Source organism: Fusarium fujikuroi, chromosome FFUJ_chr05 (genome assembly GCF_900079805.1).
Source record: "Fusarium fujikuroi IMI 58289 draft genome, chromosome FFUJ_chr05".
NCBI lineage: Eukaryota > Fungi > Ascomycota > Sordariomycetes > Hypocreales > Nectriaceae > Fusarium > Fusarium fujikuroi.
The window spans coordinates 3,807,297-3,835,148 of NC_036626.1; the positions used below are offsets into that span (position 1 = coordinate 3,807,297).

Here is a 27,852-nt window from a genome sequence, read left to right on the forward strand (position 1 = left end):
CCGCTCTCAGTCTCGATTCACACATCACTCCAGATGTTGATCGGCTGCAAGAGCTTCGTTGAACTCTTGAGATTCAAAAGATCTCAACATGGCTTGATATTCACGGCCGGTTACCCTATTGGCAACTTTACTACTCTAGTCCAACTTTTCGGCAGTTCCTCTGAGCAATCCCAACTCGCCATCTGGTTCTCTGATTCGGTCAAGTGCAAAGTCAAGGATCGGCAATGACAGTTTCCCGTCATCCGTTCGACTAAGGTTCTGAAAGTGTTTCGACGAACTACATCCAATGAGCGGCTCTGTATCTTTCGGTGATGGCTCTTCCGTCACAAACCTGAGACGTTTGTTCATCTAGCCGTGTTAATGCCTGCTGACTGATTGACAGGTTGAGACGCCAACCATCCACGCTCTGACAGGGCATGCACCAGACCCCTGTCGATCCAAGAAGCATAAACCCAACCTTAACTTTTTGGAGACAGGAATCTGCAGTGCAAAGTCGAGATCTGAAACTCAGCCTTGGGCTTTATCTGATGTCTCCTATAGTCACATCGGCTCCGCTCTCTCGTGCAGTCCCCGAAGCTCTGACACTTTGATCCCTGCAAGACCTGAGCGGATGAAAAAGAGCCCAGCTTGGCGTTCCCACTTCCGGGGACATGTTGCATTCTACCACGCCAGATCGATACCATGAGACATTGTATTACGCTTCCGTACGGTATCGTCATAGGGCTAGCTCCGGCCTCTGGTGTTGCCGGTGACAAGGAGCCTTTCATGGCGGTTTTGACGTGCTCGACCAGCACGGCTCTGGGGATGGAATGCTTCCGATCAAGAAACAACGCTGAATCTGAGCTGACAATGTTTGTGAGTAGTTTACCTATAAAGATGGGGAAGAACTCCCGCTGAAATAATTCGAATCTTCATCTCAGAATCATCTCCCAGTCCATCCTTCCAAACACCAGTCATTTCCTAAAGAGGTGAGCCATTAACACTATTCCCGACTGCAAACATCAAGTTTACTAACACTGTACTCTCCAGCTGTGCTCTTGTCGGCTTTCATTCCTTCCACCGTTTCGCCCTTAGAGCTGTGCTCGCAACATTCATATACCCATTTGATATTTACTGTCCAACTCCAACCCTCACTCACTCACTCAACACACAACCAAACCACCTTCTCAATCCTTTCAAGATGAAGTTCTCAGCTTTCTTCGTTATCGCCTCTGCCGCGTTCGCTGCCGCCGCCCCCGGTGTTGCCACTTTCTCTCAAGAGCGCGCTGCTCTCAATGAGAGTGCCCCCAGCCGAGACCGCGAGGACGGCCGTGCTGATCTCCGCGAGCCTGGACGAGAGGAGGGCCGTGAGGGCGAGCGCGAGGATGACCGAGAGGACCGTGCTGGCCGTGGTCGCCAGGATGATCGTCTCAACCGAGGCGGCCTCGCCTTTAGCCAAGTCGATCTCAACTACCTTCTCCGGGTCAACCAGCTCAACCTCGGCAAGCTCCAGGTCCTCAGCCAGCGAAACAACTTCAACGTCGTCGTCTTCCAAGATCTCTTCGCCTCTCGGGACTTTAGCCTCCAGTCTCTTCTCCAGCTCCAGCAGCTCTCCACCATGCTTGCTATTGCCGAGACTGGTATCTTTGACCAGTTTGAGCTGTCTCGACTGGACCTTGGCAACCTGAACCTTGGGCTCATCAACGGCATTGCTGGCCTGAACTTGGCTCAGTTCATCGATGCTGCTTTGAAGCCCCAGATCACTATCATCTCTAAAGAGGGTAAGTGATCAAATCGAATCGATTGTTTTCAACAAGTGCTAACTCTTCACTAGTCAACAACAACATCATCATTGCCAAGTAAAGAGGCTGGGAGTCTACTTGATGAGGGGGCAGGTACTCCTGAATATGGGCAGGCTTCGGGTCAAGCCATACCCTTCACGTGTAATGAACTATCAACCCTGGGAATGGATTAGGACTGGGCTCGCTTTCTCATGGTCACTGGATGGCTTGAAGGCGAGGGTTACTATATAATGAATGAATCTAATATTTCAATTATCTCAACTTGCCTAGATATATCGTGAGACCTTGCATCACTAGAGTGATCAGTGACCCTTCCCTGTTACACATCTCTTTTCCATTCCACCTGAAGTCATAGCCGATGTGACTGACCAACCAGTCTTTGAGACTTGAAAATACGGTTTCTTCACTCCCCAATCGCTGATGCTAAGCAAATGGCAAGATGTGCAAGTTGGTGTCGAATAAACACTCACAGCCTATCATACGCTCAATCAAGAGTTGGAAACACAAAGTATACGCGACCAATCTTCCTCGGAAACCTCGGATAGTCGTATAAATTACGACGCTTTTGTTAATAAGCGCTGTGATAGCATAATCATCGACTCCGAGTTGTCCGCTAAGCGAAAGATAGAGTTTGCAACGGCGTCGAAAAGTTCTATGGACATACTATCCACCAAGCAGAACACAGTATTTCGACTAGGATATCCTAGCATAGCGTCTTTCTAAGGGAAATTACTATGCTCCCTGGATTAGAGTTTCTATTCACAGCCGTGCTCGCCGGCAGTTGAGCATTGACTGGGATGTATTAGCCCATCTCGTATTACAGCTTAGACCACCAATTGGAATATATAATGCCTCTACAGCCCCTGAAATGTGACTGAAGAAACCAGCAATCCATTCAAAATGTTGTTCAAGCAATTGCTCGCTTTCGGAGCTCTCGCCAACGGTCTGGCTACCCGTCAGGAGAAGCCAATCTGGCTGACTCTCCCACCCACGCCAGACCTGCCAGCACCCATCACCCACAAAACAACCCACATCAACAATGTTTCTCTCTGGATGCAGGAGTACAACAAAAAAGCGGATGCTATCCCTATTGTTATGGACCATGGCGGTCTAGGTTACTCTGCATACTTTGGATCCGTCATCTCCCGTCTTATCAAGCACGGATACTATGTCATTGCTGTTGATCGCCGAGGCCACGGTCGTTCAACCTTCAACAAGAACGATGTCTTCACTTATGAAGGGTTCGCTCAAGATACGAATGATCTGCTGAAGAGCCATGGCATCTCCGAGTACAACGTCGTTGGCTGGTCCGATGGTGCCATCACAACTCTCGCTGCACTCATCGACCCTGTCATGTCAGAACCCATCAAGAAGGCTTTCATCTTTGGAGGATCAGCCAACCCCGAGCAGACCAACGCCACGTTCTCAAGTACAGATATCTTCTCGGAGTTTGTATCTCGCTGCCGTACTGAGTACGCTGAACTACAGCCTCACGCCAACTTCACCCTCTTCGGCACCAAAGTTGCCACGATGGAGGCTACGCTTCCCCAGTTCACGGATGAGCAGCTTGGATCTATCGATGGACCGAGGGTTATCATTGTTGGGGCTGAGCATGAGGAGGCTGTGAACAGAGATGTGCCGGAGAAGTTGCACAAGGCTATCAATGGGAGCCACGTCGAGATTTTGACTGGCGTGAGTCACTTTGCGCCGCTTCAGGATCCTGATCAGTTCACCAAGGCTATCGAGGAATGGTTTGAAGCACCAATCCCTTGAGTCTATGTATGGGTCAGTTGTACTGCAGCAAGAGTTTAGAAATAGAAAACCTGTGTGAGAAGACTTCTCTTCATCCATATTCACGATAGAAGCTCCTGTTACATAGGAATATGAAAATTGTTTCATTCTGATTGTCAATATGTATCCTTGATTACAGCCTTTGAATATCTTTGAGGTTTATCACGATCTTACCAACAGAGCTACGATTTGGGGGAAGATCAGACTGGGTACAGTCACATATTCATAACATTTGCTGGAAATACGAGGGCATTTTGTTTGATACAGCAGAAGTCTTTTTACCACTTTTCTTTTTCTCTTTTCTATTTTTTATCTGTCCTGTATATGGGCTTGCCGGCTTCACATAATGCCACCTTTGTCATGCTGATATTTCTGATAATTGTGTTAGCAAACCAACTTACGGTGCAGTCCCAGGAGAGGGCTCCAAGTGAATGGTGCAATATTGACTTAGCCAGCAACATTATACTCACTCGGACAAGGCACCTGACCTCGAAATACAATGTAGTTAGTTGTTCACGGGTCGAACCACGTAGCAAGTAGGTCATGGAACCCAAATAATCCGCAAACGGTACCCCAAAGCCTCTCTGTAACTATCAACACCAGAGCCAGGAAGAAATAGAACACCACGTAAGCCAACGATCCAATCAGTGTTCCCGGAAACTGACCAGTAGTGACAAGAATGAGCAGAGCGATTACGAGCTTGGTCCACCAGAGACCGAGATACATATCCCACACGCGACTGTCCATGTGCATATCATACCATGCATGCATGTTGGCAAAAGATCGTCGGCCGTTTTCTCTCCGGTCTCCAGTGGGTTGAAAGTCTCGGGGTTTGTGGAAGATATGCTGTGGGGGTGCTGTGCCGATGATTTGGACAATGAGGAAGAGAAGAGCAGTGTATGCGATAAAGGAATTCATGGTGGTTGTCGATGGGTAGTTCGTTTGACAGATAAAGGTATTTCCTTGTTGATATAAGATTGCTGAGATGGAATGTCTTGAGGGGAAAAGGTGAAGTCAGCAGATGAGTCGACGCCTATTCATTGCTTGAAATCCCCCTCATTGAGTGAGCATTCCCAGTCCATAACTATGTGCACGAGCCGCAGAGCAAGTTGTAATACTGACATTGTTCATAGAAAGTGTCGCTGTTCTCACTATGAGTACTCTATAAGCTCGGGCAATGACCATATCTGGTGTGAAATGCGAACACTCGTTGTGCTTCGTGAACAAGGCAATGATACAGAAACTGGCATGATGAAAAGGGCAATTCTGCGAACACGGAATGATCCGCACGTTGTGATCGTGTATTTTGATCTCATGATACATTAAATCTACATGCGAGGTATTCTCAACTCATTCATACAAGCCGTCATTGCAAAGCTGATATCCATTCCAAACCTCTTCGCCAAAACACCCGTCCTCATTACAACATCACAGACGCACTATCCGTTTTAACCAACAACACCAGTCTGCCGTCTCGCTTGGCTGTTGCCGCCGGTCTTCTTCTGAGTACCAGGCCGCGCGAGCGTGTATTTGGCGAATGCCCTCGCGAGAGCCTTCTTGCAACTAACTTTCTGGCTGCCCACGAAGCTGTCCACTGTGACGGCGATCGCTCGGTCCATGTCTTGTGATGAGCAGTATTCTGAGAGGCGCATGCGGCAGAAGGCTTCGCTGATACGGATGATGGCTTCAAGATGTCGCACCTAAGTTTGTCAGTTTGAGATGTCGCGGTTTTCATGATGTAGGAAGAACTTACTGTGATGGGGTAGGCACCGGTGGCAAGAGACTCTCGTCTCATGTCGGCAAACAGTCGCGCAATCTTGTCCTCGTCGACATGGTACAGCTTCGGGAAACAGTGCTCGCGCGCGTAGAGGATATACTTTCTTAACAACTCCTGGGGAATATCACCCTCGGCCTTGCGACCACCATTCGTGGCTTGTGTCTCAGCTTGTGTATCATGTTCAACTTCCATCGAGTCCTGCTGAGCTTGGCTGAGAGGGTGGCTTCGGCTATGTGATCCGACGATGAATCGTGCCAGACGCTCATCCTCCTCGGGCTCAACGGTGTCTCGCACCACACACAGGATATCAAAACGAGACAAGATAGGCTCTGTCAACTCAACATTGGCAGAGAAGGGGGCGGTGGAGTTGTATCGTCCACCGATGGGATTGGCGGCAGCAATGACACCACACCGAGCTTGTAGGGTGGTGACAATACCGGCTTTGGAGATGGAGATGGTCTGCTGTTCCATTGCTTCGTGGATAGATGTTCGATCTTGGTCGTTCATCTTGTCAAACTCGTCAATGAGACAAGTTCCACGGTCAGCCAACACCAGAGCACCACCTTCCAGAGTCCATTCACTGGTGAGAGGATCTCTTCGGACACTGGCCGTCAAACCGACAGCACTGGCACCTTGACCTGTAGCAAACACAGCTCGGTGAGCTGTCTTCTCAGCATACTTGAGAACCTGGGACTTGGCTGTACCTGGATCACCAAGGAGGAGTACGTTGATGTCACCTCGGAGGTGATGAGCACCCTTGGTAACCTTGGCAACACCACCGAAGAGCGACAAAGCCACGGCGGTTTTGATGTCAGTATGGCCGTAGATACTAGGTGCTATCGAGTTGATAATCTTGTCCACAATATTGGGGTCGCGAGACAACTTGCGGATTGTGTGCTCATCCTCTTCAGTCATTCGGAAACCAGCCAGCTGGTCATGAGACTTGACAACATTGTTTGCTTCGAGGATAGTAGCAAACACAGGGAAGCCGTTGCGGTTGTTGAGCTGAGCATCATAGTTGTTGCGGTAGATTCCAGTCACTTCAATCTCCTCACCAGGCTTTGCCTTGTCGATCAGATCCCAGAGAAGAATAACCTCGCGCGATCGTGGCAATCGACCAGCGGGTACTGTTCCAGGAGATTCTTGGAGGGTGAGTTTTTGGTAGTTTCGGTAGACAGTTTTCTCCGAGTTGAGAGTGAAGGGGCCTCTCGACTGGCAGCTTTGGCAGAATGTGATCTTGACTTCGACGTTTGACTCTTGTTGGAAAGGTCCGAGAGTAACACCGCACTTGCTGCAGTCGAACTTGACGTACTTGAGCTGAGGAAAGACACCCGATCGTCGGGTAACGACACCGCTGACTCGAACAAGGCAGTTGAGGTGAGACTGGCGGAGTTGTCGTAGTGTGTAGTGCACAGGCAGATCGAAGATACGAACGTGGATCTCGGCGTGAATGCGCTCGTAATCGGGGTAGTGAAGCAGAACGACGTCCATGGCAACCTCGTCGAACAACTTGATCATCTCTTGAGGCGCATTGGCCAAGAAGTAAGCCAGAATGGCCTTGCTTTCGGAGAGGTGTTCGTATGAGACCTCAAGAGACTCGGCGTTGATCTCACCGAGTGTTCGGATTCGGTTACCGTAGACGGATGAACCAGAGCTGTCGGTGTAGGATGTGAGGAAAGCTTTGAACTCGCGTCTGATGGTTCGCTGGACTGAGGGTTGCGACACCCACTCGGTGACGTTGGTAGCCTTTACATCAGCAAGTGCTTCGAGGGAGAGTTCCTCGGCCATGATGTCGGTGTCCATGAAATCGTCGGGATCTTCATCGTAATGGTGACGGCGACGTCGGGGCTGGGCTGTGAGATCAATGTCGCCATCATCTTCATCGCCATCGAGATAGATATTGGGAATTTCCCGTCTGACTGCCTGATCTCTTCGATTGAGCTGAGCTTCTAGCCGACGTCGATCGGCAAGGTTCATCTCGTCATAATCGCCCTCGTCGTCAATGCCAATGCCTTCGTACATGTCATTCTCTCGTTCTTGGTAATCGGCCTCGTAGCCTTCACGGAACAGATCAACGTCGTCTTCTGCCATTTCGTCTAGCTCATCGATATCGTCTTGGATCTGGGCCTCTTCTTCGATGTCATCGTCGTCCTCGACACCGTGCGCCATGTTGAACTCGGCAGGGGGCGAAGAAGGCATAGGGCTTGAGCCGAAGCCTGCTGGTGAAGGGCCATCGCTTCCTCCTGTTCTCGATCGCTTTCTGTTCGGACGAGCCGAAGAAGGGTGTAGCGGGGAACTTCAAGTGGCTGTTAGCTAATTTTCTTTTGCTTAAATGATGGTGAAGAACACCCTGGAGAGACAAACCTCATGATTGCAACTCTTCAAAGATATCGAGAGTTGGTGATATCGTGATAGAGTATCTGAGTAATTCTGGAGACCAAAAGTTTGGTTTGAACTGAAAGTGTCAAGATTGAGGGGCTCAATTCGTGGTCATGGTTGGAAGGGAAACAACAGCATGAAAGTGGGTGGAGTTGACAGGGGGTAATTTCGCGTATCAAGGCGCGGCTCGACGCGTTAATTGATTGGTACTGACGTGCCACGCGTAAAGTGGTTTGCCTCTGCTGACAGAATTACTTGGCCTAAACCTTACAACAAGCTCCCCTATAGATGCCCGCGTTATTATAGCACCCTACGAGCTTCGCAACCTCCAACTCGAGCTGTAGTTAAGGAACTGTCGCACTGTCGATAAGGTAGGACCTTAACTGACCCTTCTCCTCATCTTGTACTTGTACAAGTATCAAACCTTGCATCACCCATCAATTCTGACAAATCTGTCATCCGATCTTTTGACAGTCATCTTTCATCTGTTTCTTTCTTTTCCACATTTATCTTCAATATTCGACAGCCTCTCTCTGATCTCATCAATCGCACTCATGTCTGCAGACGCCCCCTCGGCCTCTGCGCCCGCGCAAGATGCGCCTCAACAACAATCTCGAGAACGCAAGGATAGCTTTTCTGGAAAGTCGCAAACTTCCGAGACATCGCAAACAGCTGCCGAGTAGGATGCCAGTTTCTCTGAACATGTAGTAGCTCTCTAACACCAACTAGGTTTATTCGATCTCAAGAAGCTCTTGAAGCCGATGCCCGCGAGGCACTTCCTTACGTTTGTTTCCACTCCACTCTTCTTCCGGTTGCGGCATTGACTTACGATTCTGTAGAGCATTGATACATGTACCAAAATTCTCGGGCCTCTGCGACAAGCTGTCTTTGCTTGCCTGACCTGCAACCCCCCACCAGCGAAAGAAGGCGACGACTGGACCCCCGCAGGTGTCTGCTATGCTTGTTCTATCCAATGTCACGGCGAACATACACTCGTCGAGATTTTCCAGAAGCGCAACTTCACATGCGACTGCGGTACCAAGCGCATCCCATCGACAAGCCCATGTACTCTCCGCCTGAACGAGGCCACCAACACTCGAGGTGGGGTTCACTCCGAGGAGCCCGATGTGAACAATAAGTACAATCACAACTTCCGCAATAGATTCTGCGGCTGCGAGTGCGACTATGATCCGTTCCAACAGAAGGGCACAATGTTCCAGTGTCTTGGTCTGGGAACTACTGAAACAGGTGGATGCGGCGAAGACTGGTATCATCCAGGTTGTCTTGTTGGCATGGGGCCTAACTGGTTCGAGAAGATGGAGAAGCCTAAGAAGGCAGCTAAAGAGAATGCTGACGAAGCCAAGTTGACGACGATCACCGAGGGTAACGAAGAGCAGCAGAATCCGGCCGAGAAGTCTGGGGAGACGAACGGTACTGCCCAGCCTACTGCCGAGGAAGAGGAAGAGGATGAAGATGTCCCCATGCCCCCAGGATTTCCAGAGGAGGATGCCTTCGAGGCCTTCCTATGCTACAAGTGTGTCGATGCGCATCCCTGGATCAAGCGCTACGCTGGTACTTCGGGCTTTCTTCCCGCAGTCTTTGTCAACCAGGCCGACTCAGAAGCAAAAGCTGAGGCACCCTCGGTCAAAGAGGAATCTTCTACTGCTACTGAGCAAGCACCTACAGACGGGTCCGCATCAGACTCGCGAAAGCGCAAGGCCGAAGATGATACCGAGGAGTCTACAGAAGTTAAGCGTGTCAAGAGCGAGTCCCTATCCGAAAATTCGAAGCCCGCAGAGACGTCATTCACCGATACGGTCCCCTGCAAACTGAAGAATCTTCCCCCTGCCCTTCAGGGACAGTTCTCGCTCTTCATGAAGGAAGACTTTCGCGAAGCATTCTGCCGCTGCTCATCCTGCTATCCCAACCTCAACCCCCACCCTCAGCTCCTCGAAGAGGAAGAAGTCTACGAACCACCCCTGTCCGACGATGGCTCCCAAGCAGGCGGCAATGGCGGTGGTTCTCACGGCAGTGGCAGTCTCCTTGAGCGTGGTGAGAGCGCACTTCGCAATGTCGACCGCGTACGAGCCATCGAGGGTGTCATGGCTTACAACCACCTCAAGGAACGACTCAAGCCATTCTTTCAGCAGTTTGCCGAGAGCGGACAAGCCATTGGCGCTGAGGATATCAAAGCATATTTTGCCAAGCTTCGAGGTGATGAGCAGGGTATTCAGGAGGCAGCTGCTGGAGCCAAGGATGGTGAGGGTGGTGGTAGTGGCGATGGAGGTTCGCGAAAGGAGCAAAGTGGTTATTAATCATTAAAATGTGAGACATGAACATGAAATCGATGCTATAAGGGTGAGCGGGGAGTTGACCGGACTAGATACACGGTTGGGTTGTTTGGTGTAAGAGTAGTGTACAGTAAAGGCGGCATGCCATAGTTTGATACCGGAAATGGGGATACAAGATAGTGCAAGACGATACTTCATACAATTCTTGATCAGTTTTTCTCTTGATGGCTTCCATTCATCATCATAAACACTGAATTGGCTAGGCAAGCTACTGCTTCATTCTTCGTGGCTCCTGATGCTTGAGGAACTGAGCAATAGCATGTTTCTTAACACATAAAATCCATTTATTCCTATAGTACATATCCATTCATGTCTTGGGTATCGCTAAATCAAAACAGTCCCATTTTTCAAGTCGTCTCCCTGCCCTTCAAACACTCCCCCTACTGTCCCGTCGACCCTGTACTTGACGCCGCGCTCGACGGCCGAGGTGGCAACGCAGGTACACCATGCGAAGCCCCAGAATCTTCCCTTTGCATCGGAATACCTCCCATCATGCCCATCCCGATACCCATACCCGGTAGAGGCAGCTGAGGCGGCGGACCTTGTCCATCACTATCCTCTGCCTGACTGTCCAACTGCTCCTGCGCCGCCTTGAGGTCCAGTTCATGCAACCTTTGCTTTTCAGCAGGGTCGATAATATCATCATCGTCACTCCAGTAAGGATCATCATCGTCGAGTTCAGGCATAGCCATGCGCTTCCAGAATCGCAACTCCTGACGATGCGCTTTCTCATCAACGAGTTTGTTCCAGCGCCCTTCGTCTTCGTCGTACTTGCGCCGGTACTCGCGAAGGCTCTCGTTCGCGCGACCTGCGTGCGCTTGCATCTGCCAGATTTGTTCGCGAAGACGGGCGTTCTCGTCGCGTGCGTCGGCGAGTTGCTTGCGGTAGGAGCGGTGCCAGGCGGCTACGTCGCTGACGTGCTTTGTCTTGTATTCGTGGAATTGTCGAAGGAGGTTTGCCATGGCGTTGGCGTATTGCGAGAGGAGTTTGGCATTGGAGTCACGGCTGAACTTTGCCTTTTCGAGAGATTCTGTGAGGAGGGATACGAGAGCGTCGATGTTTTGTTCTTGGCCTGGGATAGGTTAGCTGTGGTTCAGTGAGTGTAAGATAGAAGACATACCATTTATATCATCGGCAGCATTTTCAATAACTTGTGAATTGTTAACCCCCTGTGCCCTCGCCCTGTTCCTCACTCTTCCCAACCCATTGACAATATCCTCTGTAACCCTTCGGTTCTCTGCAAGTTGGCGGCTGAGCTCCTCAACCATACCATAGATGTAGTTAAGTTCAGCTTGGTGGCCCGCAGGTGTAGGAACAGGCATCCCGGCAGCCATGTTCGTCCCATTCATACCATTCATCATAGCGATCTGCTGCTGCTGCCACTGATGTTGCGGCTGCGGGGAGTACTGCTGCTGTTGGTACTGTTGTTGTTGTTGTTGTTGTTGTTGCTGCTGCTGGTAGTGACGCGCCGTGGATGTTGGAGATGGCGCAGGCGCGGGAGAAGAAGGTGAGGATAGTGATGGGTCGTGGGGGCTTGGGCTTGGAGGCGCTTGAAAGCTCATGTCTTGTCCACTCGGGAACCTGGGCCTCGAGCGGTTGGAGGATGGTGTTGGTTGTCTTAGCCTTGTTTGTGGATGGAGCTGGGTGCTTGATTTGGTATAGCCTAGCGGTTCCCCCCCTCAGTGTTGCGACACTTCACCAGCACTCGGAGGGGCGCAAAATTATTTTACCGATGTTGGTGGGCCTTGATTGACAACGATTGAAGAAATCCCCTGAACAAAATGCTCATAGAAAGATCTTTACTCCGTAGTTCTGATAGAAGTAATGGTTCAATGAAGCTTGCTAATTATTTAGCACTTCCAGACAAACTCCAATTGGTCATATCTCTTAACATAGATACTTATATTCAGGAACAAGCTAAACCTGTACAATACAAAAGATGGATCACTTATACTAGCAAGCTCATTTGATTGTCTCTTATTTTGATCATTGACTTTTTGTATCCTTTTACATTTCTCATAACTCCAGTCGGATTGAACTCAATCCGTCCCGTCAGGGTAGTCTTTATGAGAAGTCATCTAAGCGAGTGACTGCTGAGTAAGGTAGCGACTGTCACTACTATAAGAAAGGAAAGCTGTATAAAATCTCAGGTCATTTACTTCGTTTCGTCATATCGTTGAGTGCATTACACTGATTCGTAACATGGGTCCTGTAGTCAGTCACCAAGCGCCAAATTTCTTCTTTCACTCTGGAGTGTCAACCTCCATCCTGTCTTCTGAAGGCTTTGTGTCCATGATCAGGGATTCTTCCGCCGGCTGTGAGGGTTCAATTGTCGATGTTGATGTCATAGTCGACTCTTTCTGTTCAAAGACAGGGGGAACAGCTGTGCTGCTGCCACTCGTACCCCCAGTAGCTCCGCCGCTTCCCATACCGTTGCTTGCCGACAACCGGTACTCGCCATCAGGCTTGCGCTCGATGATGCCCTCATCCAGTGCCCACTGGGCCAGAAGGCCATCCACTCCAAGCCTGCCACCTTCGCCCTTCTCCATGTGCCGACCGACATGCTCGGTCCACTCGTCCCAGGACGATGGGCCTTCGAAGACGCTCTGGCAGCCTTGCTTCGGGCATGCTGAGCGCTGAGGTGGTAGGCGACGCTGAACAAGGCACGACACTTGCATGTCCTTCACATGCGTATCCCACTCAGATTGGAGTTTACTATCACCCTTAGCAATCGCTCTCTTGATCTGGAAGGGTGCATGCATGCGTCGCAAGTGTTGGGTGAACAGATCTTTGCGGTTGAACTCGTTGCCCTTGCCCTCGGCCGTGCTCTGAGGGCAGGATGAACAACGATAGTACTGCAAACACAGATGTTGAGATGCAATATGTCGTTTCCATTCGTTCTTGGATCCAAAAGTGCTGGTACATCCAGCGAATGAAAACGCACATGGGAACGGCCTGGTATGGGCCGCAGCAATGTGTTTCCTCAACGAAGACGAGTCCTTAAAAGGGGCGTGACTGCAATGGTTGCAGCGAGTGTCCTGCTTGGGGAGGGACCGTCGTGGCGGCTTGGCTGCCGCGTTGGCATTGCGAAGTGTTGCCAAAGGATCATCGTTACCATGCTCCTCAGTCTCGCCATCTGGCCTTATGTCAGGCATCCCGTCAGGAAGGATCGTGCGCGGCCTGTTGATATTTTGGGTCTCGTCGCTGCGATGCCGCACATGGCTCAAGGCCTTCAACTGTTCAGCAGCTTCCTGCATCTCCGCAGAGTCCTCCACTTCGTCTTTGGGTTTGCCATGTCCACCTGCCGGGTTCGCATACGATGGGGCTGAAGGACTTGTTTGTGGAAGATGCTCGTTTCGTTCTACGGAGTTGGGAGTTTCCCTCACGGCCGGGGAATGGAAAGAAATATCGTGACCCTCGTCTCGTCGAACACGTGCGGGTGTCCCATATGCGTGGTCCCTTGCCTCCAGAAGAATTCGGCCATCTTCGACTTCTCTTGCAGAAGGCTTAATACCAGAAGAACCTACAAGTCTGTGATACAAGTGAATCATGTTGTGAGAGCTTATATATCCCAAGAAACAACAAACTTTGTCGTGCTGTACCACGTTCCAGATGGAGTGGGGCATGGAGATAAGAAGCATCGTAGGTGGTCCAAGGAACATGCCTTCCACCGCAATTTTATCGCCCAGGGGAGGCGTGCTTTGTAGCCATTGGGAGAAAAAGGACATATCTGGGCTAGCATCACCAACAAAAGTCGTACAAACGAGGACACGGTGCTCTTCAAACCTAAGGTCAACAACTGACTCTGGGTCAATGAGCTGTTCTTCGCGGTTCCCTTGACCCTCTGTGTCGACTCCATTCTGTGATTCTGAACGAGATCTTGAGGGCATTGGCGCAAGAGCAATACTATGACCCTTTCCTGGTGTCAATGGCATAAAAACCGGATGATTTGGAGACGAATGTGTATTCGAGGTACTGCCATTCGTTTGCCGAGGAGTCTGAACCAGTTGCTGTTGCTGCTTCAGCGATAACAGTTCCTCGTGGAGCTTCTGTGTCGTAAAGGGACGCCCGCTACTGAGCTTCTGTAAAGCCTCAACCAAATTTGACGTAAAGGAGCGTTCTGTACTGTCTGGGCTACGGTCGGATGTGCAGGCTGCTATGGCTTGCTTCACGCCGTGACTACCGGCCATGGGAGGATCCGGTAACGCACATGTGTCCAGCAACAAGAGGATATCGGACTGGGCATCCTCGAACAGGCAACGGACGCCATCCCACTTGAGTTTTGCAGCATCTTCTCGTGCATTACTATGTGAAGGCTGTCAGAGGCAGGAGGAAGAGGACATTTGAGAAATGTTCGACTCACCAAGCCCAGAAAAGCTGGCCATCAGAGCTTACGTAGCCCTGGCCAGCATAGTAGATAATGAGCAGATGATTGGCTCTTGCATTTTCGAGAAAAGAAGCAATCTGAACTCCGAGCTTTATGCTAGGGTTCGGTACCGTGGGAATATGCCATCGCTCAGTTCGGTATTTGTAGTGCTTCTGGAACACTTGCTCGAGTGCAGCCAGGTCTTCATCAACAGACTTGTCTTCTTCCCACCTTAATAGTAACACAGAAACGTCAGTGTATGGGTGACGTTCGGTCTGTCTCTGGATCAGCATAGCAGCATCCTGTAGATGCCGCGCAAAAGACTCAAAATCATGTCTTTCGGAAAGAGGAGCTGCGACCTCCTGAGCTGGATAATGTTGCTGGGGCTATATCCGAGCCTGGGTTAGCAAGGACACGCGGAAAGCTGGAAAACAAGGCTGACCGATTCGTGAGGGAATTGTGTTGGCGGCGGCGGCTTGCTGGGAGTCGTGTTGACCTTAGGGGCCAGCTTTCGCTTTTTACTCGAAGGTTCCATCGGGCAAGGCTGTGAGTCGATGTAGATGCAGTCGTCAGCAGGTTAAGCCGGAGGAGGTCATTGATCAATCGAGGACGAATCGGCCACGGGATCGAGCACGAAATTTCCTGCTACCTAGTCGGTGGTTAAGAGTCAATATCGTCGCAGTTTCGGTATAATTGACGTCGAAGAGAAGTGAATAGAGACGGCGAAACAAAAATATACGGGCAGGCGAGGGGAATTGAAGTCGAAATCGAACGATGTGCGAACAAAGTCTCGGCTGATGAGGTCAGAAGGAGGGACAAGGTAGAGGCCAATGGCTACAAAAATGTGGAAAGTCAAAGCGCGTCCAGGAGCAAAGAGATACCCCCCAAGTCGCAAGAGGTAAAAGAAGAAGAAAATGGCAGAGAGAAACAGGTGAGGCTGGCTCGGCGAGGCTATCGTGGCCGACCTAGACCCAGGTCATGGAAGATGGGTACAGTTGGTGCTAGCGGTTCTTCATTGGCTATTAGCCGAGCAGAAATGCCACAGAAGAGGAGAGCCAAACTGAAAGTGGCGGCCTCCGCCTCCACTTCGTCAGCCTCTCACTCGCCAAGAGCAAGGTCAAGTCAACGCGTGCACCTCAGCGAGAGCTGGGTAAGATGGGGCTGTTTCGCCTTGTACGAGCAACAAGAGCATACTGATTGATTGTCTGATCATGTACTCACTTCTGAACAATTTCCCCAGTATCAGGTTATTTCACCTTTACTTCGCTCAGCAGCAAACTCAGCTGTCTGTCTCAGCAGCTCCTGTGAGAAGAGAAGAAAAAAGGTAGCTGGAACTACCATGGAGGGGTTGAATGTTGAACTGAGGGGGTTTGGCGAATAGAACCGAAGATGGAAGGCTTCACAAAAGTTCTCAGCTGATAAAAGAAGGAGGAGGAGGCAGGAGAGGAAAAGCCTAGATCAGCATTATTTCCAGCGCCTTACCTATAGTACCTTGAGCTTGACCTGCACAAATCATCCATGGCCAGCACAGCTAAAGTTCTCACACAACTTTGAACAACTCCCCCAGCCAATCCGAGCCTCATGCCCCATCCCCCTCTATTCTCACTACACGCTACAGATTCACTGAGACGCCGGGTGGGCTGCGATAAGATTGACACATTGGGGACGGTCGAGTCAAATCTGGAGTATTTTTTTTTGTTAGTGAATCACTCTCATTCAGTTGACTTCACTCTCCAAACTCTGATAACGGCCTCTACTGACAACACCCTCATTACCTGACTTACTTTACTTATCTCACCTGCGTCGAGGTACTACAGTGTGTGAATTTATCCCAGTCCGCCTGAACGCTAACTACGACGAGACCAAGAGCACCGAGGCTGGTTTGGGGTCTGTCCTTTGTGGGCCGCTTGTTGAGACCCTGAGATGTGTTTTGCAGTTGCAGCGTTTTAGCTCAAGCTGATCAGCTTTCAGAGTTTCAACGGCGCAAGCCCCCCTCAATCGTCTACACCCAAACACTTGCTATCGTCCTCGGTTATCATTCGATTCATACTTTAATGTCACCATGGCATAACCAAATCGAAAGTATTGCAGCAATGAGCTCTCGGGGTGGAGAAATGGCGCACCCAACTCAAGCCCCGGACGAGCCGTGTCGACTTGTCAACACGGCTGTGGACAGCCAGCAACAGCTTGCTGCGCCGTGGAGGACGAGTAGGAGAACAGGACACGAAACAGCCGGGTCTCCAACGAATGAATGCAGCAGACGGCGAGAGGGCCGCTCGGCAACCTTGTCCTAAGCATGCACGACGGTAACACTGAGTGTGCAGAAGCACAGCCTGTGTCGCCAGTCGTTGTAGACCTTGAGCTTGCCGCATTATGCTCTCTGGCACGGGATCATGCAACCCGAAGCCTCCAGCGTAGATAGTAGATGTCTTGAAACTCAATGGATTGGTCGCTCACATATAAGGCCATTGAGCTGCATAAGTGATAAGAATCACTTGCCTCGCAGCCTAGCATCCTGAGGTACGTCTGCAGATAGCAACCACAAAAGCAGAGCCTCGGTGTGGGCAGGGCTGACGCATCCAAACAATCCTATTGTTTGAGATGCAGCACATATCCCTGTTGAGTTCGGCAAAACTCAACTGCTCAAGTTGCATGTGGAGGAGGTTTCGTCTAAACATCGTCTAAGATTAGGTAGTAGAGAATAGCGAAGCAACCATCTATATCACCGAATGCGCGATGCATCCTTCACTTCCTTTCGAATATAATTGTACCAACTGGTATAATGAAAGTGGAAGGATGCTGACAGCTTCAGTTGATACTCTGTAGGGCTCTGAAATAGATTCAGGTGGGTGTAAGTGGAGGCTGGTAGACTGGGAGGGAATCCAGAGCCTGCTGCAGTAAGCGGAGACATTGTATCTCCTCATTCTACCGTAATCAGATCAGTTTGCATTCTTGACATTCCATTCCATCTTTGGGGGTTACAAATACTTACTTGAGGAACACAAGGCTCGAAGTTTTTATTAATATACTTCTATTGTAAGTAACACCTCGCCAATAGGTTGACGAGTACAGTAAACGCGCATTTGATCGGACTTCGTCAGCAAAACTGTTGAGCCCCAAGGTTGATTACGAGGTTGAATCCTTAATCCTCGTATCTCAGTCAGAAGGTTCCTGACGAAAAGAAAGACCGCGCGTCTCGTCAAGAGCTCGTGTAAAGTAAAGATACAGCCTTGGTGCCGTGTGCCGAAGATTGGGCGTAGCGTTCAACTAATCCGTGGATTCCCGTCGAAGCCCAAGAAATCCAGGTACTCCATGTAACTCGATGGAGGCAATTGTGGTTCTCTTGGGTATCACTTGGCTGCCTCATGAAGATTTCAAGAATTGGTATCGAGAAACCCAGCATTCCCAATATGGAGACGAAATCGTTAACGTCCCTGATTCTAATGAGAAACCCTGAAGATAGCGACAACTAACAGCCAAGTGGGTGAGGCTCGGTAGGGGAGGAAAGAAAACTCAGAACCTTGATCCTAAGTGACAAAGGAATTTAGGTAATATAGCCTAAGCTTACGGCGACATTTACTGAGTTTATTTTGACACCTTCTCTCAAGATTTGATGTTTTCTCCCCCTAGGGCTCGGTTGCGGGAGTGTGGCGAGCACAGCCACAGCCTGGAGATCTACACAGCCAATCATAGTTCACAACGGACTAACAATTTCCAACTTCGGTCGTTCTATTTCCGTGACTGTAAATCCCATCCCTTCTTGTGGAAAATGCCACTGAGGGGATATGGGCTTTCCGACGGAGCTGCTCATTCCCGTTCATTCGTTTTGTAGATCAAACGCAGGCGATTCATCTCTACAAACCACAGGCCAAGATCATCGAGGCAAAAAAAGCCAAAGCTTTTGGAACACGCCAAGAACAATCGATGGACCCGTGAACGGGCGGGAGAGCATGGATGGTCGAAAAGAGAAGAGCCAAGCTTACACAGCCACTCTCTAGCCGTCTCGTGTCTGCGAACCACATGGGACGGACGGGATGTAGAGTTTATATGGTATCATCGTTTCAGCCCAGACAACTGGACCTCATGATTTCTACGCGTACTGGACGAGCAGAGAGGGATTCAGCGATCATCATCTGCATCCCCCATGTCCTCTATTAAACGTGCAGTAGCCAGGAGAAATGTCCTGTGTCCAACCACAAGACAAGCCGCTGTCAGGATGTCAAGTGGCGCGTGAGTTTCCAGGCCTGGGCAAGTTCCCGTCGCCTCTGCAGTCAAAGACTCGAAATTTACAGGGGTCGAGGGGCACCATCTCGCTGTTCCCAGCAGAGGCTTCCAAGATTCCTCCACTGACGAGCCTGGCTCCCGCGCAAATCCGAGAGGTCCGCTCACTGTTGCGTCAGGGCTTCCAGGGATGATGGATCCAAAAATGGCTGAGGAGAGGTGCCCTGGGCTTCCCATGAGGCGGGGCGACCTGCGTTACGTTACGTAGTGCCGACTCTTTAGTCTTGGGTTGTTGCTCACTGCCAGCCAAGAACTGCTCTGCTGGGAACTATGACTATGACTGCCTGGGCTGCCCACAATCTGCCTTACTGTACCTACCTAGATCAATCAAATATTGACGTGAGCTTTCAACTTCTCCAAAACATCAAAGACCACTCATCTTAGCCCACGCGGCGTGATCAGCTTCAACCCTCTCTGAACACAGCCGCCCACCTGATCTCGATAAGCGACAAGAGCCAAGACCTACAGCTCACCAACAGCTTTGCGCGACAGTGACACCTTTACAAACACCCAAATCGCCTGTATCTCAACTTTCTTCACTCGATTGAAGCGCAAGCCGCAACACAACTACGCCCTCTGCGCCCATGGACTCCGGCGGAGTCAGGAGAAAGGATACCACCAAAGGTCCGCCTCTTCGAGTTCTATCACTCGGTAAGCGCCCGCCAAGATGACGTCTGCTTCATTTGATCCAATGCTAATACGCGCCAGATGGAGGAGGTGTCCGCGGTTACTCCATATTTATTATAATCCAGGAGCTTATGCACCGAACTTTTGTCGAGATCGAAGGCCGCGCTCCCAAGCGACACGAAATTCCCAAGCCATGCGATCATTTCGACCTAATCGTCGGTACTGGCACAGGCGGCCTGATTGCCTTGATGCTGGGTCGACTGCGTCTTGACATCGAGACGTGTAAGGAGCTCTACGTTCGTCTAACGCGCATGGTTTTCCAGACCGACAAGACTATTGCGGGCATTCCTTATAGATCGACTTTGTTCAAGGCCAGCAAGCTCGAGGAGGCTATCAAGGCCGCTGTCCAAGAACACACGGTGAAGGAGAGGGAAGGCAACGATGGCTCAGATTCTCCCCTCACCAATCCCCTCAACGCTGCGATGTACTCAAGCGCCGGTGCCCCTCGCCGAAACCAGAGCAACGCAAGCACCGTTAGCTTTAGCGCTCGCAGTCCTGCTTCGCAAATGGCGTATCGACCTGCGTATAACTCAAGATACGGCGATCCTAATGCGCGCCTATACGATCATCGAGAAAACCGCACCAAAACGTGAGTCATACCTCAATTGCTTTCCACCCATGACAGCATCACTAACATATCTTCTAGTGCGGTGACGGCAGTTTATAAGGGTTCTCCTCGAGGTTCACCCGCTGCTCTTTTGCGATCCTACGATTCTCGAAAAGAACCTCCTCCCGAGTTCGACTGCAAGATTTGGCAGGCTGGTCGAGCCACTTGTGCGATCGGATTGGCCTTCAAGCCCATCACCATTGGTCAATCAGTTTTTCACGATGATGGTGTCGGCACTTTCAACCCTAGTCCAGAAGCCCTGGACGAAGCTGTGGTCAACGAGTGGCCCGGTCGCGAAGTGGGTGTTTTTGTTAGCGTCGGTACTGGCAGACGGCCTAAGGGCAGCGATTCGAACTCACAGATGTGGTATGAAGGCTTCTTGGGCGATTTTGCCGACGCGCGTAGGAAGTTGATCGCCAAGATCGAAGGCTGCGAGAAGATTCACGAGTACATGATGCGCGAGCACCTTGGAAGGCGAAATGTCAGTATTGACGCCTACTACCGTCTTAATGTGGAAGTTGGTGTTGGTGAGTTTGGAATGAATGAGTGGAACCGGCTGGGCGAAATCAGCACTGGTACTCGACGGTATATGTCAAGGGAGGCCGAGCAAAGGATGATCCAGGGCATTTCTTCCAAGCTTGCCAAAATTCACCGAGCCAGGATCCGTCATGCACGAGCTCCGGAAGGAATCCCAGAACTTGTCAAGTCAACTTCAACCACATGGGAGATGCCTATGGCATTTGAGCTTGCAGGCGATATTCCAACTACTGTTCCACTTCCTCACAGTCCCGCGAGCCGGTCTTCGTTCGAGTCGGGCTCGGATAGTTTGCATATCCGCAACAACAACCATAACGGTTCGCCACGAACCTCAAACGAACGAATGCACGCAGAAACGCATAACGTTCCCAACTCTCCTCCCCTAGGACCCCGAGGTCCTAGCGCCAGCGCTCCCTCTTTACACCCAGAGGATCGTTTGGCAGTATCATCACCTACACCTGCGCAGTATCGCGAAGGTGTGTCGGGCCAAGACTTGATCGCTATTGTGAGCCCAGATGAGTATCCTAGGCCGCCTCCCAACATGGCCGCGCCGCCACCGACACGGATTGAACCGCCGCCGCTGCCCCCCAAGACGCCTCTCCCCGAGAGCCAGCAGCATCAAGGTCGAAGAGTGCCTACAGCCGCGCCTCCTTATCCGTTAGACGATGACGAGCCCCCGCCTGTGAACATGGCCCGAAAGCCGGACTACCGGGGAAGATAAGCATATTTTGATGCCGCTTCGTCATGAGACAATCCTTGCAATTTGAGTTTGGCTATGAAAAATGACGTCTCGAGCTTGACCATGAGCTCGAATCCACGAAAAATCCATGAAACGAGAACTAGAACGATTATAAGACTGGCGTTGAGGGTGGAGGAATCGGTGATGATGATTCTTGTTTCTTTTGCTTCTGCTTCTTCACGACTAGATACCACCTGGTTTTACTTGGATGCGAACCTTTGAATGTACTTGATGCTATGAAATTGATGGAAAGATTCTGGGTTAATAACTATATATCTGTTGGTCAAAGTGGCTGTACTTGTATAATGGAAATTAGCTTTTTATTTATAACGGCTGCCTATTCTCTTCGGAAATATGAAGGTTAATTAAAGCGAAAAATGGGATGTATTGGAATTTTACCGTCTCATTGTTCGATCAGCCTGGGGCTCGGAGGATTTGGGAGCTCTAAGATCGCGGGTAAGCAGATCTTCAATACGACGGACTCGCGGAAGGGTCCGGCCCCCCCCCCCTCCCCCCCCCCCCACTGATTGTTCCCTGCTGAGGCCTAGGCCTTGATAGATCGTACGGAAGGTAAGAACGTCGTAAATAATCCCTGTTTGCCTCTGGTCCACGGAGACGACGAATATTCCTTCAAGGGATGTCGTAGGACTCTTATACGTTCTCTTAAGATGTAACGCACGGTTCGCTCTTTTCATTATCAGCAACCATCAACTGAGACAATGGACTGATCGAGTCTTAACCACGAGGCAGCTGAAGGCTCGCCTTGGAGCCAAAAATGAGACTCCATTCCCCCGTCCGTCGGTATTCGCGACTATGCTTGACCGGTTTAGGATAGCTTCACGATTTAACCTTCGATTCAGGTTGAGCTCGTCGTCTTTAATTGGAGAGTTTGTAGCAAACGTTTCTGGCTAGGGCATTTTAATTCAAGTTCGAGACTCGATACGATTAGCCATCACCAAGACAAGAGGTGCATAACAGTTTCAGCACGGCTTCGTTCTCTCTTCCAGGCAACTTCTTCTCTTTGTTCCATCACATCCGCTAGAAGGGAGGGAAGAAGAAAAAGCAAGCAAGCGTATCGTCACTGTGATCGGCACCCACGGAAAGACACGCGGGCCCTGGTTCGACATTTCTTTGTTCTGGTTTTGCTTGGCATATTGTCAAACGCCTCTGAAGAATTGGGGGTTTCTGTCATCTTCAACGACGGGGGAAAACAAACCAGGTCTTTTTTATTTTTCTCTTTCGATACTGTGCTGGGGGTGACATTGCATCGATATTGGATCCTTCTATCTACAACCCGCATATCCCAAGGAAGAGAAGACAAGAGAAGAGGCGACAGGAAGAGACTCCCTGTATCCGCGCAACTTTGCGCCAGAGACACGCATACTGCGCTGCAACCAGACAATCCCTCCCTGGACCAGGCCTTGGAAGAAGGACGCAGGCTACAGCCTACAGCCGCCCGTTGCCGCGTTTGGTCAACAGGCGAAGGACGCTCGGCCTCGCGCTTCAATTGAGATCAGATATATTCCCATCTGCTCGTCTTCTCCCTGGCTCTGTCTCTGTTCCTCTTTGAGGAACAAACATGGCTCTCAATTAAACCCCTACAACATCAGGGCATTTCAGTCATCAAGCCCAAAAACAAAAAAAAGACAAGACAGACACACCCATCTTTCTTTCTTTTCGCTCCCTGCAGTTTGCACACACAAACTTGCGTCTTCGATTTACAGTAGAACCAACAACCACCCGCCGCTACAATCCTGGTTGACCCCTGGCCTGTCGTCGAACCAACAACCTCACTCAGTGTCTCTGACGGGTTCTTATTTGGGAGTGCTCAGCCAATCAATCGCTTGAGCGACGTCAAGGGGACACCGAGTATTACCGACATAGATCGCCTGTCATTCTCGATTTGGGCATTTTTGGGGGTATTGCAAAGTGGGAGAGGGAAAAATAGTGAAATCGCTAGAGTTGTTGGTGGAACGATGATGCCGGTACTTGGAGCCACGCCGATGCAAGTCGCACCTCGACAACGAGCTCCGCGACAAACGTCATCGTGCCTTGAATGCCGTCGTCGCAAGCAAAAGGTGAGTTTTATTCACTGACAACTTGTCAATCGAATCGGTATATCTTTGGTCTTTTCAGCCTAATTGTTTGCCACTGCCATATTCAACTAACTACCTACCTACGACCGGCTAGAACCCGACTAACACTCAATGCTTATAGTGCTCTCAAAGTCAACCATGTACAAATTGCTTTCGTCGGTTTCCCTCACCTGAATGTATATATGAAGTCAAGTCTTCCAAAAGGTCAGTGTATCTGTACTACCGTGGGTGAACTCTTCATCATCGCCCTTCCAGGAGACCTCGTCTACAGCGACTAACATGCCCTAGACATCATCCAATAGCTTCACGGCCTAAACCGCCTCTGGTGGTAGATGTACGAGAAGGTCCTTACTCACATCTCAACCCTGCGTCCATCCAAGACGCTCTCTATTATCTCGAGGATGAAAAATCACCATCTTCCTCGGCAACTAGTCCTAGCACATCCGTCGCCACTTCAGCTACACAACCACGAACTGATCTCTGGTTACCTTACAAGATTCATTCATCAGCAAATGGTGACGACGACGACACGATAGCTCAGTCTGTCCGGATCATCACGGAAAAGAGCACCATAAAAGCCAAACTCAATTATTCCAAGGAACGTGTCACAGAGATCTTGGGGTCTCAAGATCACGATGAGCGATACAATATCCTTCCGCCAGTTGATGGCTCTGCAGTGCAGCTAGAGTATCTTCCTATGAAACCTACCAAGTTAAACAAGGAGTTAGTACGCATTCGTAAGTCGCGTTTATCATTTCTGTCTACTTGTTCACTAATGCCTGTGGTCTAGACTTGCAATTACTCTCACGCTTCAAATGCGCAGTAGACGGCAATCCAGACCCTGCCAACGAGTTCATGAACTTCTGGATTCCCTGCACATTGCAAGATCCTCTCCTTCTGCAAATCGTCTTATTTACATCGTCATGCTGGCTGTCCGAAACTCGTCATTTTTCCAAGGCTTTACAATACGCACACAAGCACCAGGTTTATCGGATGCTGAATTCTCAGCTCACGGATCAGCAAGCACAGACGAGCGATACTTTAGTTCTTGGTGTTGTCCAGATGATTGCGGACTCTTGGTACTGGGGCGCTACACATGATTTAAAAGCACACCTTAGTGGTCTCCGAGGGATGATCAACCTGAGAGGTGGACTGTCACAGCTCGGTTTGCGTGGTTACTTGGCCAAGATGGTTCTCATGTAAGTTGTTGCACAGAAGTTGCCAATAGAATGTTGCAGCTGCGGTGCCTTGACCTTCATCGCACAAGAATCTGACGTGGTACAGTCACGACATCGTCATGGCGCTCGCACATGAGATCAAGCCCTCCATGTATGGGCATCCCGGCTTTGAGTTCCGGGATTCTCGATCCATGCCTTTCAACACGGCCTTCAACACCCCCTTTATTAGCAATTGGCAATCCTTCAAAGAATGTTCAAATTCTCTACAATTACACCCAAGCACTGCTCAAATACTCGATGACATGAGGGGCTTATTCTCAGCAGTTCTAGCTTTACCGAGAAATCCAAGTTCTGAACACGTCCAAAGGGTTCTCTCAACGGCTCAGTGGTTTCACAAGAGGATCCTGGATTTGCCGGAGGACACACCATCTCTTCAATCTCCAAGACCTTCCCAGTCATCTCGAGCAAGCTCGGTCGAGAGCCCAGGCAGCTCTGCGGGATCACTTAGAAGTGACAAGTCTTCATCACCCTCCCTACTTCCAGACATCATGTATCGCGTCATCCGCAAAGTGGCCTTGATCTACTGCCAAGCAATCCTTAATCGTTCCCCAATCAGCTCTGCTTGTTCTGAAGAAGACATTCAAGCGATCTGGCTATCAGTTTGGCATTCCGGTCTGGCAACTTGGAAATCAGTCCTCGGTATCTTCGCATGGGTCATGATTGCCCTTGTAACAAATTGTCACAAAATTGGTCCTGGCCGCCTCATCAAGACCTTGACCATGTCTACAATGATGTCTATCGGGATGGAGAACTGGGACGTCTTCAATCATATAGCGAAAACAGCCTTCAGACTGCAAAGATGGCTGGCAGGAGGACAAGATCATACAAATGACCTTATGGGAGGAGAGAAAGTGGTGGACAAATATGGCTTTGGGATGATAGGCGCATTACCACCTGTCGATATACCAGCTGATGTGGAATCATCAGAAGATATTTAAATACGCAGGCCTCGGCTCTGAAAAGTACAAAGCTCCGTCTTCGGTCACATGCAGATACGAGCAATGAATTGTCTCTGAACGCGGAGATCATATCCGTTTAGATGTTCAATGACGACATGTCTCAACTGGGAACAATTTTGAGACAATAAAAAATTGTCAAATACTCGCTTTCTCCTCGAATTATGTACAGGTTGCTATTCCCTCTCATGCCGTTTCTTACTACTTAAAGAGGGCAGTCCACAAAGTTGCACGGCACTGAATCTGGTTGTTACGCGGTACCATGTACGACTTCACACCGCTTAGAGACGATACATCGCACGGTAGTGTTCTCTTGCCTGGAGATGAGGGCTATGAGGAAGGGCTGCAACGATGGAGCGCGGCTTGCGTGAAGAGAGCAGTATGTCAAACGCATCGACTTCCCTCACGATACTCACATGACGTAGGCAGCTATCGTCTTACCGATTAACTCGCAAGAGGTGTCCACTGCAGTCACATTTGCAGTTTCGAATCAAATACCAATGACTGTATGCGGTGGTGGCCACTCATCCAGCGGTGCCTCATCATCCAAGGGTATGATCATTGACTTAAGAAAGATGCGAAAGGTCAAAGTTAACGCAGAAGCTATGACCGTCGAGTTCGAAGGGGGCTGTCTATGGAAAGATGTTGATACAGCCCTTGAGCGACATGGTTTGGCGACAGTTGGAGGTGTCGTCAATCACACAGGGGTTGGAGGACTTACACTCGGGGGAGGCCATGGTTTTCTCACACCTAGACACGGTCTTACCATCGACAACCTGTTGAAGGCGGAAGTTGTTCTTGCAGATGGGAAGATCGTCGAAGCGTCTGAAGACACGAATCGGGATCTGTTCTGGGCTATTCGAGGCGCTGGTGCACAGTTTGGAGTCGTAACGCGTTTCGTATCTCGAGCTCACCGACAAGACAAAGTCTGGAGTGGAACTTTGGCGTACTCGGCTGATAAGCTACCTGATTTGCTTCGCTTTGCGAATGTGTTGTATGGAAGACCGAACCCAGAGGGGCATTGCTTCGCATTGGGCATTGGCTTTGGGCCTGATGAGGCAACCCGTGTCGTGTCCGCTATTCCTCTATTTCACGGCTCAGAAGTTTATGCGAAGCGATACTTCTCTGGTCTCCTCGAGATAGAGGCAATAGCTAATAATACGGAGATGATGACGACGGCGAAGACGAACACGCTCCTCAACTCCGTCATGGACCATGGCATTCGACGACTCATGGGCTCAGGCAACATCACAATGCCCCTTGTTATCGAGCCAATGCTACAAACAGCAGAAAACTTCTGGAAATTCTGCGAATCGCGCGACGGAATGGGCAAATCTGTCTTGGCTATTGAGTTCTTCCCAACAGACAAGATTCGAGAAGTCCCCCAAGATGCAACAGCCTACGCCAATCGAGGCGATTACTACGACGCCATGACTTCATTTGCATGGGTGAACCCAGACTACGATTCAGAGATACGGCAGTTCAATAGGAGCCTGTGTAAGAGGATCCGAAAGACGAATGGGTATTCAGCTACGGCGGGTGGACACTGGAGCAAGGGGCCGGTGGGGGTTTATATCAATATCGAGGCTGATAGTATATCGCCCAAAGATGCTTGGGGGGTGAATCTGCCTAGGTTGAGGGAGTTGAAGAGGAAGTGTGATCCGAATAATGTGTTTAACAAGTGGCATGGTATTGCTGAAGATGGTGCTGGGACGGCGTAATGAGATTGCAGGGAAGCCATTCGAGACATCATGATTGACGAAATTCAATTACCTTCTAACAATTTGAGCTTGAGATTTATTCACATAAGCTGGAAGATAAACTGCATTGCAATCCCTAGAGGAGCTAATCTCTGTTTACGAGGTTGTGTACATGTGTCGTAATTTTCAAAAGCTATCGTTTAGGCCATTCGTTGTCGTTATTGACAGAGCCGCACGACACCTATAGCTGTCCGTACGTGAACGATAGCACTGATATTATATCTGACCTGGCCTGATTTCATTATCATGTTGCTTCATTCAATTGCACACACCAAGCTGGTGCCATGGTTGAACATGTCCTTCTCCAGAAAGCTTACCCTAGGCCTCTCCACGCATCTCTCGGAAGATGAGTAGTTCGGTTGTAAGACAAGAGATGATGAAGCTGACGGGACGCTGCCGAGAGAGAATGGAGGCAATTGCCTTCCACATCAGCTGTTTCAACTATGGACGACTCACTTATTGCGCTGCGGAATAGAACCTTGGTTGGAACCAACCGAACGCCCTGC

The 27,852-nt window shown here is 50.0% G+C and overlaps 10 protein-coding genes; 6 read left to right on the forward strand and 4 right to left on the reverse strand.

The window, feature by feature from the left end:
• Positions 1 to 1,180: 1,180 nt before the first annotated feature.
• On the forward strand, positions 1,181 to 1,842 carry FFUJ_07945 (uncharacterized protein; the record flags this gene model as incomplete). XM_023578255.1 has 2 exons in its annotated part: positions 1,181 to 1,760; positions 1,814 to 1,842. The coding sequence occupies 2 exons, from the start codon at positions 1,181 to 1,183 to the stop codon at positions 1,840 to 1,842; spliced, it is 609 nt and encodes a 202-aa protein (XP_023431091.1).
• Positions 1,843 to 2,681: 839 nt separating this feature from the next.
• On the forward strand, positions 2,682 to 3,554 carry FFUJ_07946 (probable alpha/beta fold family hydrolase; the record flags this gene model as incomplete). The annotated part of the gene is made up of 1 exon (XM_023578256.1): positions 2,682 to 3,554. The coding sequence occupies one exon, from the start codon at positions 2,682 to 2,684 to the stop codon at positions 3,552 to 3,554; it is 873 nt and encodes a 290-aa protein (XP_023431092.1).
• A 531-nt stretch (positions 3,555 to 4,085) lies between these two features.
• Positions 4,086 to 4,490, reverse strand: FFUJ_07947 (uncharacterized protein; the record flags this gene model as incomplete). The annotated part of the gene is made up of 1 exon (XM_023578257.1): positions 4,086 to 4,490. One exon carries the CDS (start codon positions 4,488 to 4,490, stop codon positions 4,086 to 4,088), a length of 405 nt encoding a protein of 134 aa, XP_023431093.1.
• A 530-nt stretch (positions 4,491 to 5,020) lies between these two features.
• On the reverse strand, positions 5,021 to 7,518 carry FFUJ_07948 (probable DNA replication licensing factor (nimQ); the record flags this gene model as incomplete). XM_023578258.1 has 2 exons in its annotated part: positions 5,021 to 5,272; positions 5,326 to 7,518. The coding sequence occupies 2 exons, from the start codon at positions 7,516 to 7,518 to the stop codon at positions 5,021 to 5,023; spliced, it is 2,445 nt and encodes an 814-aa protein (XP_023431094.1).
• A 764-nt stretch (positions 7,519 to 8,282) lies between these two features.
• FFUJ_07949 (related to metaphase-anaphase transition protein (Mlo2)) lies at positions 8,283 to 10,043 on the forward strand (the record flags this gene model as incomplete). XM_023578259.1 has 3 exons in its annotated part: positions 8,283 to 8,407; positions 8,458 to 8,512; positions 8,568 to 10,043. 3 exons carry the CDS (start codon positions 8,283 to 8,285, stop codon positions 10,041 to 10,043), a joined length of 1,656 nt encoding a protein of 551 aa, XP_023431095.1.
• Positions 10,044 to 10,459: 416 nt separating this feature from the next.
• Positions 10,460 to 11,641, reverse strand: FFUJ_07950 (uncharacterized protein; the record flags this gene model as incomplete). XM_023578260.1 has 2 exons in its annotated part: positions 10,460 to 11,151; positions 11,200 to 11,641. 2 exons carry the CDS (start codon positions 11,639 to 11,641, stop codon positions 10,460 to 10,462), a joined length of 1,134 nt encoding a protein of 377 aa, XP_023431096.1.
• Positions 11,642 to 12,322: 681 nt separating this feature from the next.
• Positions 12,323 to 14,980, reverse strand: FFUJ_07951 (uncharacterized protein; the record flags this gene model as incomplete). XM_023578261.1 has 3 exons in its annotated part: positions 12,323 to 14,384; positions 14,443 to 14,831; positions 14,888 to 14,980. 3 exons carry the CDS (start codon positions 14,978 to 14,980, stop codon positions 12,323 to 12,325), a joined length of 2,544 nt encoding a protein of 847 aa, XP_023431097.1.
• A 4,330-nt stretch (positions 14,981 to 19,310) lies between these two features.
• FFUJ_07952 (related to calcium-independent phospholipase A2) lies at positions 19,311 to 21,278 on the forward strand (the record flags this gene model as incomplete). XM_023578263.1 has 3 exons in its annotated part: positions 19,311 to 19,377; positions 19,435 to 20,002; positions 20,060 to 21,278. The coding sequence occupies 3 exons, from the start codon at positions 19,311 to 19,313 to the stop codon at positions 21,276 to 21,278; spliced, it is 1,854 nt and encodes a 617-aa protein (XP_023431098.1).
• Positions 21,279 to 23,275: 1,997 nt separating this feature from the next.
• Positions 23,276 to 25,568, forward strand: FFUJ_07953 (related to 6-hydroxy-D-nicotine oxidase; the record flags this gene model as incomplete). XM_023578264.1 has 5 exons in its annotated part: positions 23,276 to 23,374; positions 23,514 to 23,596; positions 23,681 to 24,129; positions 24,183 to 24,591; positions 24,677 to 25,568. The coding sequence occupies 5 exons, from the start codon at positions 23,276 to 23,278 to the stop codon at positions 25,566 to 25,568; spliced, it is 1,932 nt and encodes a 643-aa protein (XP_023431099.1).
• A 280-nt stretch (positions 25,569 to 25,848) lies between these two features.
• FFUJ_07954 (related to 6-hydroxy-D-nicotine oxidase) lies at positions 25,849 to 27,307 on the forward strand (the record flags this gene model as incomplete). XM_023578265.1 has 2 exons in its annotated part: positions 25,849 to 25,965; positions 26,012 to 27,307. The coding sequence occupies 2 exons, from the start codon at positions 25,849 to 25,851 to the stop codon at positions 27,305 to 27,307; spliced, it is 1,413 nt and encodes a 470-aa protein (XP_023431100.1).
• Positions 27,308 to 27,852: the final 545 nt, after the last annotated feature.